General features: G+C 40.6%; 1 protein-coding gene across 1 annotated transcript in view; it reads right to left on the bottom strand.

Moving 5' to 3' along the window:
* Positions 1-14,529, bottom strand: part of UBXN8 (UBX domain protein 8) — a 39,163-nt gene that overhangs the window by 5,916 nt on the left and 18,718 nt on the right. The window contains exons 5-7 of the mRNA XM_075849953.1: positions 14,022-14,162; positions 12,690-12,731; positions 9,057-9,131 (exon numbers count right to left, since the gene is read on the bottom strand). Of these exons, the coding sequence (XP_075706068.1) occupies positions 9,057-9,131; positions 12,690-12,731; positions 14,022-14,162 (258 nt within the window). The remainder of the gene's footprint in view (positions 1-9,056; positions 9,132-12,689; positions 12,732-14,021; positions 14,163-14,529) is intronic.

Below are 14,529 nucleotides of genomic sequence, written 5' to 3'. Positions count from 1 at the left end.
CCTTTGTTTGCTAGATCGTAAAGCCCCTTTCACACTGTGTTTATGGTCTCTATTTTGACGAATATGCCAGAAAAGCTCCCGACATATACAAATGGAGGCTGTGAAGGATGCCACCAGTGTCATCTGTCACCTGTGGACTATTATGGGATACGTTTAACGTATCCATCATTAACTATTATGACCTGTTCATGACTTATCTGTTAAATGGATGCCATAATTGGCATCTGTTACAGGCATCCATTTAATGGATATGTCAAAAGAATTCCATACAGTGTAGTCACCCATAGGATCCCAAAAAAAAACATACCGCGTGGTAAGCTTTTTTTGTATTTACTGGATGCCTTTTTATGGAATAGTGAAGTTTGCTGCACTATTTCATACAGCAATAAAACGGTATCGCCAAGATATACCGCTGGATGGAGGCCAAAAGAACACTCTTGTCCTCTGTCGGTATATTGGAAGCCTATGGGGACATTTGACGTATGCATCGGGAGCTTTCCATGCAGAGTGTGAAAGGGGCCTTACTATGATTACTTTCAAGAGAATTCCCTTTAACCCCCTTCCCGCTCAGCTCAGTACGATTACGTCATGCTGAGCGCATCTTTCACGCTCAGCTCAGTAATAGTACTGACCTGAGTTAACATGGCACCATCTTTCCTCGGCGCGTGTTTGAACTGTGATACCTGCTGTTTCCGACAGCAAGCTATCACAGCTCAGTGTGCAAGGACCGATCGCGGAGGTCCCCGCCGATTAACCCCTTAGAAGCCGTGTTCAATAGCGATCGCGGCTTCTTAGGGGTTAAGCCACAATCGACAGCCCGCTACATGATAGCGGGCGGTGATGGCTACTATGGCAATCAGAGTCCTAACAAGCTGACAGCTCTAATACACTGCACTACGCATGTAGTGCAGTGTATTAGAATAGCGATCAGGGCCTCCTGTCCTCAAGTCCCCTAGTGGAACAAAGCAAAAACGTGTAAAAAAAAGTTGTCTAAAAATACGAAAATAAAAGTTTTAAAAGTGATAAAAATCCCCCTTTTTCCCTTATCAGTCCTTTATTATTAATAAAATTAAACAAATAAACTATACATAATTGGTATCGCCGCGTCCGTAACGGCCTGAATTACAAAATTATATCGTTATGAAAATAATAATAAACCGTACCACAATCACAATTGTTTGGTCACTTTGTCAGGGATCATTACTATGTATATTGTTTGAAAAATATTATCCTCACACATATGTATATACATTTCAGTTCTTTGTGTAATATACTGATATATATAACAAGTTCTTTGTTCATGTCGGACACACCTATGGAAGACACCGCCCCCTGGAATGCAAAGAGGAGTGTGCAGAAGAATGTACAGAAAAACTTATAGCTGAGGAGCGAATGGGATTTAAGCAAGTCCCACATCTATAGGGAGGGGCATGTGTCTTCTCTGTGTGTGTTTCTTTGTTCTGAATAAAGTTCAGTTCCTCCTGACTGAGAGAGGGAAGGCTGTACCAAACATCTGTGTGGTGTACTTCTCTCCAGGCATGCCTTCAGCTTTCAATTTACAGAGGTGGTTATTCGGTGTGAAATACGGACCTGACAACTTCACCTCCCAAAAAATTGAATAAAAAGAGATCAAAAAGTCTATGTAACTAAAAATGGTACTGATCGAAACTGCAGTTCGTTACGCAAAAAACAAGTCCTCGCACGGCTTTCTTGATCGAAAAATAAAAAAGTTCTGGCTCTTAGAATAAGGCAAAACAAAAAGTACATGATTTTTAATAAAAAGTATTTTATTGTGCAAACGCCATAAGACATAAAAAAAACTATAAACATATGGTATCGCCGTAATCGTATCGCCCCGCAGAATAAAGTGAATGTCATTTATAGCGCACGATGAACGCTTTAAAAAGAATAGAATAAAAAAACAAAAGTAGAATTGCTGTTTTTTAGTCGCCACGCCTCTTAAAAATAGACTAAAAACTGATCAAAAAGTCGCATGCACCCCATGAAAACTACAATGAATTCCTCAAGGGGTCTAGTTTCCAAAATAGGGTCACTTTTGGGGGGTTTCACTGTTTTGGCACCACAAGACCTCTTCAAACCGGACATGGTGTCTAATAAATTAAATGAATTAATTAATTAAATGTCACCTCTACATTGCTCTAAATTTCTGTGAAACACCTAAAGGGTTAATAAACTTTCTATGTGCTGTTGTGAATACTTTGAGGGGTCTAGTTTCTAAAATGGGGTGTTTGATAGGGGTTTCTAATATATAGGCCCCTCAAAGCAACTTCAGAACTGAACTAGAACCTAAAAAATAAATAAAAATTAGGCAATACTTCGCTTCTTACATTATACTGATAATGAGCAGTGCCCACCCCGAGATGGCCCCAGTTTTGACCGTTTGTATAAACGGAGACACCTATTAGACCGTTTCAGTGCCTGGTCTTCCCAAGCATTCACCCCCGAGAACTGTATTTCTATTGACGAGTCCTTGGTACATTTTAAAGTGAAGCTTCAATTCCGCCAGTACCTGCCGGGTAAGAGGGCAAGGTATGGTGTGAAGATGTATAAGCTGTGCGAGAGTGCATCAGGGTATACCTACAAATTTAGGATATATGAAGGGAAGGACACCAGTGCTCAGCCCCCAGAATGCCCCCCCTTACTGGGAGTTAATGCGAAAATTGTGTGGGATTTGGTGCACCCACTGCTGGACCAGGGTTACCACCTCTACCTGGATAATTTTTATACCAGCGTCCCACTCTTCAAGTGCCTCGCTTCCAGAATACTGCGGCATGGGGCACTGCTAGAAGAAATCTGAGAGGCCTCCCTAAGACTCTGCTTGGGCAAACACTCAGAAGGGGTGAGAGCAGGGCACATTCTAGCTTCAACATATTGTGTGTCAAGTACAAGGACAAGAGAGATGTCACACCAGTACCCATGTACCTGTACGAGGTACCAGTACAGAGACCCCCAAACCAGACTGCATCCTGGACTACAATACGTACATGGGAGGAGTGGACTCGTCAGATCAAGTCCTGAAGCCCTACAGCGCCATGCGGTGTGGTATAAGAAGCTGGCCATGCACATCATACAGATGGCATTGTACAATGAGTACGTGCTACGTCGATGTGCAGGCCAGACGGGAACTTTCCTGGAAGTTCAAGAGGTGGTTATCAAGAACCTAATCTTTAGGGACCAAGAAGGGGGGGGGGGCTGCAAGTACTTCTGGAAGCGAGGCCACACGCATCGTACCAGGGCGACATTTTCCAGGAGAAGTTCCCCAAACTGGCAAGAAGGGAAAATGTCAAAAGTGGTGCAAAGTCTGCTATAGGACACAATATACCAATGTGGAAGGACACAATATACCAATGTGACACGTGTCCCAAAAAACCAGGGCTCTGTATGAAAGAGTGTTTGAAAATTTATCATACATCCCTTGATTTTTAATTTACCCCAGTTTTACTTACCATGAAGCACTCCGCACAGCTTATCCCCTCATCTTTCCCTTCTGAGCCCTGCCGTGTGCCCAGACAGCAGATAACAGCCACATTGAGGGTATTGCCGTACCCAGGAGAACCCACATTACAGTTTATGGGATGTAGGTCTCCGGTCAAAATGTTCACTATACCTCTAGATGAATGCCTTAAGAGGAGTAGTTTTTAAAACGGGGGGTCACTTCTTGGGGGGTTTCAACTGTACTGGTACCTCAGGGGCTTGTACATACATGACTTCGCACTAGAAAATCCTCAGTAGACCAAATTGTGGTCATTTCCTTCTGAGCCCCCCATGGGCCCAAACGGCAGTTTATCACCACAAATTGGGTATTGCCGCATTCAGGACAAATTCGGCAACAAAATGATGTATTTTATTCCTTGTGAAAATAAGAAATTTTGAGCCAAAACTACATCTTATTGGAAAAAAATTAAATTGTTTTAATTCCCAGCTCAATTTATTTAAATTCTATGAAAAAACTCTGGGGTCTAAATGGTCACAAGATCCATAAATTAATTCCTTGAGGGGTGTAGTTTCCAAAATGGGGTCACTTCTGGTGGGTTTCAGTTGCTTTGATTCCTCTGGGGCTCTGCAAATGCGACATGGCACCCGAAAACCAATCCAGCAAAATCTGCACTCCAAAGAACACACAGCGCTCCTTCCATTCTGAGGCCTCCCATGGGCCCAAACGGCTGTTTATAGCCACAAGTGGGGTATTGCTGCACTCAGGAGAAATTGGGCAACAAAATGGGGTATTTTGTCCCCTGTAAAAATAAGAAACTTCGATGAAAAATGACATTTTATTGAAAAAAAATTCATTTTTTTAATTTCACAGCCCAATTCAAATACGTGCTGCGTAAAAACTGTGTGGTCAAAATGGTAACAACAACCATAAATTAATTCCTTGAGGGGTGTAGTTTCCAAAATGGGGTCACTTTTGGGGGATTCCTACTGTTTTGGCACCTCAACACCTCTTCAAACCTGGCATGCTGCCTAAAATATATTCTAATAAAAAAGAGGCCCCAAAATGCACTAGGTGCTTCTTTGCTTCTGGGGCTTGTGTTTTAGTCCACGAGCACACTAGAGCTACATGTGGGACATTTCTACAAACTGCAGAATCTGGACAATACATATTTAGTAGTGTTTCCCTGGTAAAACCTTTTGTGTTACATAGAAAAATGTAATAAAATTGAAATTCAGCAAGAAAAATGAAATTTGCAAATTTCACCTCCACTTTGCTTTAATTCCTGTGAAATGCATAAAGGGTTAAAAAAAACTTTCTAAATGCGGTTTTGAATACTTTGAGGGGTCTACTTTTTAAAAATGGGGTGTTTTATGGGGGTTTCTAATACATAGGCCACTCAAAGCCACTTCAGAACTGAACAGGTACCTTAAAAATGGGCTTTTGAAATTTTCTTAAAAATATGAGAAATTGCTGATTATTTTCTAATCCTTGTAACGTCCAAGAAAAATAAAAGAATGTTCAAAACACTATGCCAATCTAAAGTAAACATATGGAAAATGTGAACTAGTAACTATTTTTGGTGGTATAACCATCTGGTTTACAAGCAGATGCATTTAAATTCAGAAAAATTCAATTTTTTCTAAATTTTCTCTACATTTTGCAATTTTTTACAAATAAACACAATGTATCGACCAAATTTTACCACTAACATAAAGCCCAATGTCTCACGAGAAAACAATCTCAGAATCGCTTGAATAGGTTTAAGCATTCCGAAGTTATTACCACATAAAAGTGAAATATGTCAGATTTCAAAAATGGGCTCTGAACCTCAAGGCCAAAACAAGGCTGCGTCCTTAAGGGGTTAAAGATCTATTCTGGGCAGAACCAAAACACATGATCAGATCTAATGTGCCTGGGTCAAGCGGTGTCAAAATAAATATCTTTAAACTTGAGGAGCCGCAACTGGTAAGAAGAATAGACCTAAGTGACACTCTCAGGAAGGACAAGAGGCACATGAGGCAAATTAGCTCTGGAATTTCCGTAATGGATTTTATTGCAGAAAATCCGCAACGTATTACAATAGAATCAAAGTGGATGAGTTTCAACAAATCTTATCCATGTGCTGCAGGAAAAAATACTCAGAAAAGCGGATATTAACTTGCGGTGCGGGTTCTCAATCTGCAGCATGTCAATTTCTCTTGCGAAAATGGAGTGCTCTGCTCGTCTGAAATTCTGCAGTGTTTACGCTGTGTGTGGACGTACTCTAAATCAGGGGTGTATAACTTTTTCTGGACTCAGCGCCACACTGTTAAATTGTACTACTCCCAAAGGCTTCAATAAATCTTAAAAGGTATTAAACGGGCTTTCTAAGATCCCAAGGAAATTTTATGACAATTCTGTCCATCAATTTCCATGGATCTCTGAAAAGCCCTTTAACCCCTTCAGGACTGAGCCTGTTTTGGCCTTGTGGAAGCAGACGATTTTTTCAAATCTGACATGTGTCACTATATGTGGTAATAAGTTGGGAATGCTTTTACCTATCCAAGCCATTCTGGGAATGTTTTATTGTGACATACTGTACTTTATGTTAGTGGAAAAATGTGATCAATAAGTTCAGTATTTGTTTGTGAAAAACACCAAATTTTAGAGAAAATTTGCAAACATTAGCATTTTTCTAAATTTAAATGTATCTGCTTGTTAAACCGATAGTAATACCACACTAAATAGTTACTAATTAAGATTTCCCGTATGTCTCCTTTATGTTAGCATCGTTTTTTGAACATCCTTTTTTTTTCTAGGATGTTACCAGGCTTAAAACTTTAGCAGCAATTTCTCACATTTTCAAGAAAATTTCCAAAACCTATTTTTATAGGTACCAGTTCAGTTGTGAAGTGGCTTTAAGGGCCTTATATATTAGAAACCCCCATAAGTCACCCAATTTTAAAAACTGCACCCCTCAAAGTTTTCAAAACAGCATTTAGAAAGTTTCTTAACCCTTTAGGTGTTTAACAGGAATTAAATCAAAGTAGAGGGGAAATTTACAAATTTCTTTTTTTTTGTCAGAAAATCCATTTTAATCCATTTTTTTTTTGTAACACAGACAATTTTACCAGAGAAACGCAACTCAATATTTATTTCCCAGATTCTGCAGATTTTAGAAATATCCCACATGTTGCCCTAGTGTGGTAATGTACTGAAACACAGGCCTCAGAAGCAAAGGAGCACCTAGAGGATTTTGGGGCCTCCTTTTTATTAGAATATATTTTAGGCACCATGTCAGGTTTGAAGAGGTCTTGTGGGGCCAAAACAGTGGAAACACACCAAAAAGACACCATTTGGCAAACTACACCCCTCAAGGAATTTATCAAGGGGTATAGTGAGTATTTTAACCCCACAGAATTTTTGCTGAATTTAGTGGAATTTGTGCATAAAAATTAAAATCTAATTTTGTTCCAATAAAACTTAGAAATTATCAATTTTTACAAGGAATAAAGAAGAAAAAGTGCCCCAAGATTTGTAAAGCAATTTCTTCTGATTACGGCAATACCCCATATGTGGTATCAAACTGCTGTTTGGACACACAGCGGGGATCAGAATGGAAGGAGCGCTATTTGGTTTTTGGAGCTCAAGTTTTCTGTATTGGTTTTCGGGTGTCATGTCACATTTGCAAAGCCCCTGCGGGACCAAATCAGTGGACACACCCCAGAAGTGACCCCATTTGGGAAACTACAGCCCTAAAAAGAGTTTATCTAGGGGTATAGTGAGAAGTTTGATCCCATAGGTTTTTTGCTGAATTTAGTGTAATTATGCCGTCAAAACTTCTATTGTTTTTTATTCCTTTTTTTTTGCGGCATTCACCGTTCATTATAAATGACATATTTAATTTATTGTGTGGGTCGATGCGATTACGGCGATACCATATGGATATAGTTTTTTTTATATTTTACGGTGCACGATAAAATCACGGTTTTAAAAAAATTATTTTGTTTTTGTTTCGCCATAACTTTTTTATTTTTCCATCAAACAAGTTGTGTGAGGGCTTGTTTTTTGCGAAACTGTAGTTTTTATTGGTACCACTTTTGAGTACATGCAACTTTTTGATCCCTATTTATTCAATTTTTTGGAAGCTGAAGTGACAAAAAATAGCGATTCTGGTATCCGGTATTTTATGGCGGTCACCGTGTGGTATAAATTACATTATATTTTTATAGTTCAAGCCGTTATGGACGCGGCAATATTAATTATGCATAGTTTATTTTTTTCATTTTTTTTCTAATAATAAACGACTTTATAAGGTAAAAATTGTGGTTTTTTTTTATTTTATTATTTTGCCATTTAACTTTTTTTTACTTTTGTACATTTTTTTGTACTCTTTTTTTTTTTTCTTTTTTCTTTTGTCCTACTAGGGACTTGAAGATCCAATTGTTGGATCGTTGTTATAATACCCTGCAATACTTATGTATTGCAGGGTATTTTACCTGTTATTTTCACACTGACAGGGGCATATTAGGTCGTGCCTCTGGCAGGACCTAATCGCCTTCCATAGATGGCAGACCTGAAGCCTTTGTTAGGCTTCCGGTTGCCATAGCAACAATCGGCAATCGCGTAGCGGGGTGCCAATGTTGTTGTAACAATTTAAATGCGGTTGTCGCTATTGATTGCCGTATTTAAGGAGTTAATCGGTTTGGATCACCGCTGTGATCCGACCCAATGTTTCCCCCCAGTACTAAGGCTGCTAGTAACAGCCCGTACTGGGAGATGCCGGGCTACGGGGAGCGCCTCTGTGCTCTGTTAGGAGCACACGTAGATTAACGGGCTGCAGGCACAAGGACCAGTGCCGTTAATCTACGTGGGGTGGTCGGGAAGGGGTTAAGGCATTCATGGCATATTAACAGTATACATTATAAATGTCTGGTAGGTGGGAGACAAGGTGGCCATGCCTCGTAGTTTATGGCCGTTACGTAAAGGTTTTTTTTACAACTCGTATAAACTACAAAGGCGGGAGCCGCACACACGCAAGTTCACCTCTCCTCCCTGTGCCTAACAAGGAGTCAGGGTACAACAAATTCTCCCAATATGAGGGTCCCTGAGACGGAACCCCAACGTATCAGACACTTTTGGTATATCCCGTAGATAGGTCATAAATATCTCAAATGGTAATCCCCTTTAAAAAAGCACTCTTGATAAAACTTATGCTATGCTTAGTGCAGGGCCTGAGGGAGCAGTGCATAAAACAGTCCTTCCCCTTCCCTTTAACAGATCCAGCCATGTAGTGCCGCGCCTAGTAGTATCTTCAAAGACCTGCTCTGATATCTATGAACACTGCATAAAGGAGAGAACAGGGCTGCTCTCTGTTCCCTGCAATATCCATCTTTCTGAAATATTGGGACACAGACCCAATGGTTGGGGCAGGGGTACAAGACCTTCAAAGTAAATCATTCATGCCAACTGTTTTAATTATAAACACAGCAGCATCAAACATAATATGTGCCACAAAATAATTGTACTATATTAAAATGAATAACCCTTAATTCTATTTTATACATTGATTACATATTGTGGAACAAATTCTTTACCCCATTTATCTAAGGACACTTACAAGAGAACTGCAGGACTTGTAAAATCGTCTTCTATAAACACGACCACTAGGGCACCGTAAAGCTATGGTGACAACCTTAAGAAAAATAAATAGTGATATAACAAGTAAAGTGATATAACAAATAAGTAAAGTAGAAAGCTACGAAAATACAAGGGCTTATACAAAAGAACCTTCTAAGAAAAGCGTCCTCCTTCATTCTTATTTAAAGTGGTATGCTCATCTAACAAATATTTGGCATATCCTCTGGATATGCCATAAATTTGTGATAGGTGCAAGTCCGAGCTTTGAGATCTGCACCTATGTGGAGAACGGGGTTCCTCTGACCCCTGTGTTTTCCAGTAAGGTGGCTGGATCCAGGCAGAGAATGAGTGAGTGCTCCCTAATGTACCAGCAAATTCATTTTAATTGGACAGAAAAAAATGAGAGACACAGAGCCATAATACAGAGCTGCAGAGACTCCTGTGCCTTTGTGTGCATGTGTCTGCGGGCCTTACTCACACATGCACACTGAAATACGGCTGACAGGTAGAGAGAAGTTTGGACTGCTTTATTGTAAAGGAGGGTTTAGAGGTCTGCAGACCGCTAATAAACTGAAGGCATGGTTTTATGTCATGTCTGACAAAGAGTCTTAAAAGCTTCCAAAGCAACTTTTCTCCGCTAGCTGATTGATGCCATGACCTTGACCAACCGCGTGCAATTTGGTTAGATATAACAATGGACTGAGATATTAGAATCCATAGAAATGACAAAGCTATAGCTGGAAGTTTATTCACCCTGGATATTATGGACACTTTACATATAGCAGCATCATGGAGATAAGAAACATTATTGTATGCAAGGTATACAAACTGTATCTGCAATATACAATCCTGAAGGAGATGAAGAGGAAAAAATAGTATACATTAAATGACTTTGGTATGACACAAAATATTGGCAATCCTGCTCCCCTAGTTTTGAGAATGACTTTAAAGAGGCTCTGTCACCAGATTTTGCAACCCCTATCTGCTATTGCAGCAGATAGGCGCTGCAATGTAGATTACAGGAACGTTTTTATTTTTAAAAAACAAGCATTTTTGGCCAAGTTATGACCATTTTTGTATTTATGCAAATGAGGCTTGCAAAAGTACAACTGGGCGTGTATTATGTGTGTTACATCTGGGCGTGTATTATGTGTGTTACATCTGGGCGTGTATTATGTGTGTTACAACTGGGCGTGTTTACTTCTTTTACTAGCTGGGCGTTCTGACGAGAAGTATCATCCACTTCTCTTCGTTAATACCCAGCTTCTGGCAGTGCAGACACACAGCCGTGTTCTCGAGAGATCACGCTGTGACGTCACTTCCCCAGGTCCTGCATCGTGTCGGACGAGCGAGGACACATCGGCACCAGAGGGTACATTTGATTCTGCAGCAGCATCGGCGTTTGCAGGTAAGTCGATGTAGCTACTTACCTGCAAACGCTGATGCTGCTGCAGAATCAACTGTAGCCTCTGGTGCCGATGTGTCCTCGCTCGTCCGACACGATGCAGGACCTGTGAGTGACGTCACAGCGTGATCTCTCAAGAACACGCTGTGTCTGCACTGCCAGAAGCTGGGCGTTCTGAAGAGAAGTGGATGATACTTCTCGTCAGAACGCCCAGCTAGTAAAAGAAGTAAAAACGCCCCGATGTACGCACATAATACACGCCCAGTTGGACTTTTACTTTAAACACGCCCAGTTGGACTTTTACTTTAAACACGCCCACTTGGACTTTTGCAAGCCTCATTTGCATAAATCCAAAAATGGTCATAACTTGGCCAAAAATGCTCGTTTTTTAAAAATAAAAACGTTACTGTAATCTACATTGCAGCGCCTATCTGCTGCAATAGCAGATAGGGGTTGCAAAATCTGGTGACAGAGCCTCTTTAAAGGGAACCTGTCACCAGCATTTCACCTATTGAACTCTGCTCACCCCTTGCTGGCCGCTGCTGTCAAGAGTTCATTGCCGTTATCCCCTCTCCTAAACTCCTCCTCCGACTGTAAATAACGGTCTGCAAACATTTTGCGCCTTGTATGTTAATAACCTGGCAGTCTTGTTCGTTTCTCTTATTATGTCCGCCCACCGCCAAAAACGGACCCACCCTGAAATGTCGTCTGAGATAGCGTGCATGCACCCGTCATGTATGGTCCGACACCCTTCTCTGCTTCATCCGGGCCTCAAATCTAATTACGGCGCCACTACAATGTCCCATTTTACGCACGCACCAGGACAACGATGCGCAGGCGCGGGATCTCGTGTGTGCTGTGGGAGGCGTGGAGATGTCATTCAAAAGTAATGAGGCAGGGTAAACACGGAAAGGGTCTTTAGGAATGAAGATATGACTCCTATGCTAATTAGTATACGGCGCAGGAACGCTAAAAAACTGAATACTAAAGGTAATTATAGGTTCCATAAAAATGTTTTTTTCACCCACTTCCACCAGGTATTGCTGGTTTAATAGGTGAAATGCTGGTGACAGGTTCCCTTTAAAGCCCCATCTAGAAAAATGTCCTACTCTGAAACCATTCTGCTTCCAATGAAACTGGATTAAATTAGATTTCCATCCAAAACGTGAAAATACGACCATCTATTAGAAAATCACACCATCAGCCAGTCTTCAGTTTCGTCTAATTATTAAAAATTTTTATTCTTTCATGGCAGCCATTTTTGCAAAAGTGACAACAGGAAGTGCAGCTTTATTGGTTGTCACTTTTAGAATTATCTTAATGGCACAACTTTCATTCTGTCAGCATGTTCTATCTATCAATAACAAAGTGGCAGATTTACCTGTATTTTCTGAGAAACTAAATGAAAAGTGACAAACAATATGGCGGCACTTCCTGTTGTCACTTTTGTAAAATTACCACTGCAACAAATCAGAGAAATGTCTTTAACAAACTATGGCTGCTCCCCTAACTTCTGATTTACTAATATATGCCAATTTTTTTTGTTGTGGGTGGAAATTCTCTTTAAAGGGGTATTCCCATCCCAGGCATTTATGGCATATCCACAGGATATGCCATAAATGTCTGAGAGGTGCGGGTCCAACCACTGGGACCCTCACCTATTGGGAGAACAGTGGTCTGTTGATCCCTATTTGCTAATTCTCAGCCGTCGCATTCTCCAAATACTTCAATGTAGAGGTGGCACTATTCTGCAACGCCCTGCTTGCTCGACTCTTTTCATAACTCTCATAGGTTTCAATGCAGAGGGCTGCACGCAAGCGCGACTACTTCTCCATTAATCTATATGGAGAATGCGGCAGCTGGGAATCGGTAAACAAGGGTCACCAGATATGTCAGGGTCCCAGAGGAGGGACCCGCACCTATCCTGCATATATTGTATATCCTGTTGCTATGCCATAAATGCCTAACATAGGAATATCCCTGTAATGAAATCTTATTGTACAAAAAAAAAGAAAACGGACAATATTCTCTTCCATTGTAAAGGCTAACAATAGAGAGTTGCAAAAAAGGTAAAACTTCACTTTTACTTCATAAGTACAAAACACCAGCATAATACGTATAACGTTATCAGCAAGCCCAACCAGTTTAGAGGACCAATCTGCTTGTAACATATGTTTCAGTATTTTCTAATGTAAAAAAAATACTTACACCTTCCTCGGATTCACTGGGTTCTTCGGGTAGAATGATCACCTATCAATGCAAACACAGTTACTGCAGTGTTGCACCAATATAAACTTTTATTTTGATATAAAATAAGCGTCTATTCACACAGTGTACGTTGGAGCTATACATCAGGAGCATTCCCCGATTTATGCCACTGTATAGGCATACAATGTCATGTCGCCCATAGGCTTCCATTGGATATCTATGTATTTAATTGCGCAGTTAACTATGTTATTCCATACGGTTTAAAAAAATAAAAATACATTTTTGCATTCGTTGGGTAAATGTGGCCTTATGGACACATTCGACGTATGCGCCGGGAGCTTTCCTGGTACATATGCTGAACGAACACTTGAAATGCAGTCTGAATTGAGCCTTATAATGTTTATTGAGACTTTTTTTGTTATTTATTCACTTTTAGATTTGACTTTAGTCATTGGCCAGGACGAGACTTTGACCCAATTACACAATACCAGCCAAGGACCCATTTCGTGATTTGAGTCACACGAATCGACTGTCTGTTGCTCTGATTTCCCTATCTATTGCACTCAAATAGAAATGAATGGGTAAAAGTCAACACCTTTGGATCCCATTCACAGTCATGTGATTGTTGCAGGTATTCTGATGGATACGTCTGGAATATGATGATGCTGTTTGACAAAAGTTGTCGTCTAGCCAAGCGTAAGAGTAAAAGGTACAATATTACATCCTTTCTGTCAAAGAGACAATAAAGGGGGTTTATGTATGCTTTATGTAAAAAAAAAAACTAATGCCCAATTCACACGAGCGTGTTCGGTCTGCGATATACGGTCTGCATGTCGGCCGCATTTCCCGGATCGAACACAGTGCAGGGAGCCGGGCTCTAAGCATCATAGTTATGTATAACGCTGGGTGTCACTGCCTGTCCATGGAACTACTGTCCCGTGCAGAAAACATGTTTCAGTATGGGACAGTTTTCCTGCAGCGAGGCAGTGACACCTAGCGTCATACATAACTATGATGCTTGTAGTGTTCCTCCCTGCAGTGTGTTCGGTCCGGAAATACTGCCGGCACGCGGACCCTGTATCACGGACTGAACACGGTCGTGTGAATTAGGCCTAACACCTTTCTAGATTGTGCTTCACCATTTTTAAGATTTCTACTTGCAGTCAACCAACTTATTTGCAAGAGTTGTGCACCTGTGTCAGCTGTATGTGATCAGGACATTTCCATTCACTGACAGCAAATCTATCGTCTATGGAAAGCCATATTTGACTGAAAGATCACATTTTGTACATCTGTTCCAGAAGCATTTAGCAATAAGACACATGAACATACCCTTTTCGGTTGTGGCTGTTTGGACTCTGGTAAGGGCTTTGTAACGCACTCTGGGAGTTTTCGTTTTCTTATGGCTTCTTTATTTGCAGTTTCCGCAGGACTATTCAGTCCAGAGGAGTCATTCTGTTGATCCTCTGCCTCCTGTTTCATGAAAAGGAACAAAGAGACTTTTTCCTTCAGAGGAAATATCCTTATTATTGTCACACTTATACTCTATTGTCACCTTATGTTATTTTTTTTAAAAAGATTTTATAGTTGCAATTTTAAACAACACAGAAATAGCACCAAAATATGACAACTTGCAGGTACAACAGACATTCATGATCATAGATCCAGCGAAAACAGATATGAGTGTCAATGTAAACTAGTATCCGGCAGAATAAAGGTTACCATGACTATAACTCATTTGTCCGGTGTACAGCTTGTAGGTGCTATGGGATTCGATAACTCACATACATACACCCTCAGCCGCCCTCCTCCACGTATCAGAGAATACCCTTCAGCCAAA

Source organism: Rhinoderma darwinii, chromosome 1 (assembly GCF_050947455.1).
Source record: "Rhinoderma darwinii isolate aRhiDar2 chromosome 1, aRhiDar2.hap1, whole genome shotgun sequence".
Lineage (NCBI taxonomy): Eukaryota > Metazoa > Chordata > Amphibia > Anura > Rhinodermatidae > Rhinoderma > Rhinoderma darwinii.
Note: the sequence above shows the minus strand (reverse complement) of the source record. Positions and strands in the feature narration are given on the sequence as shown.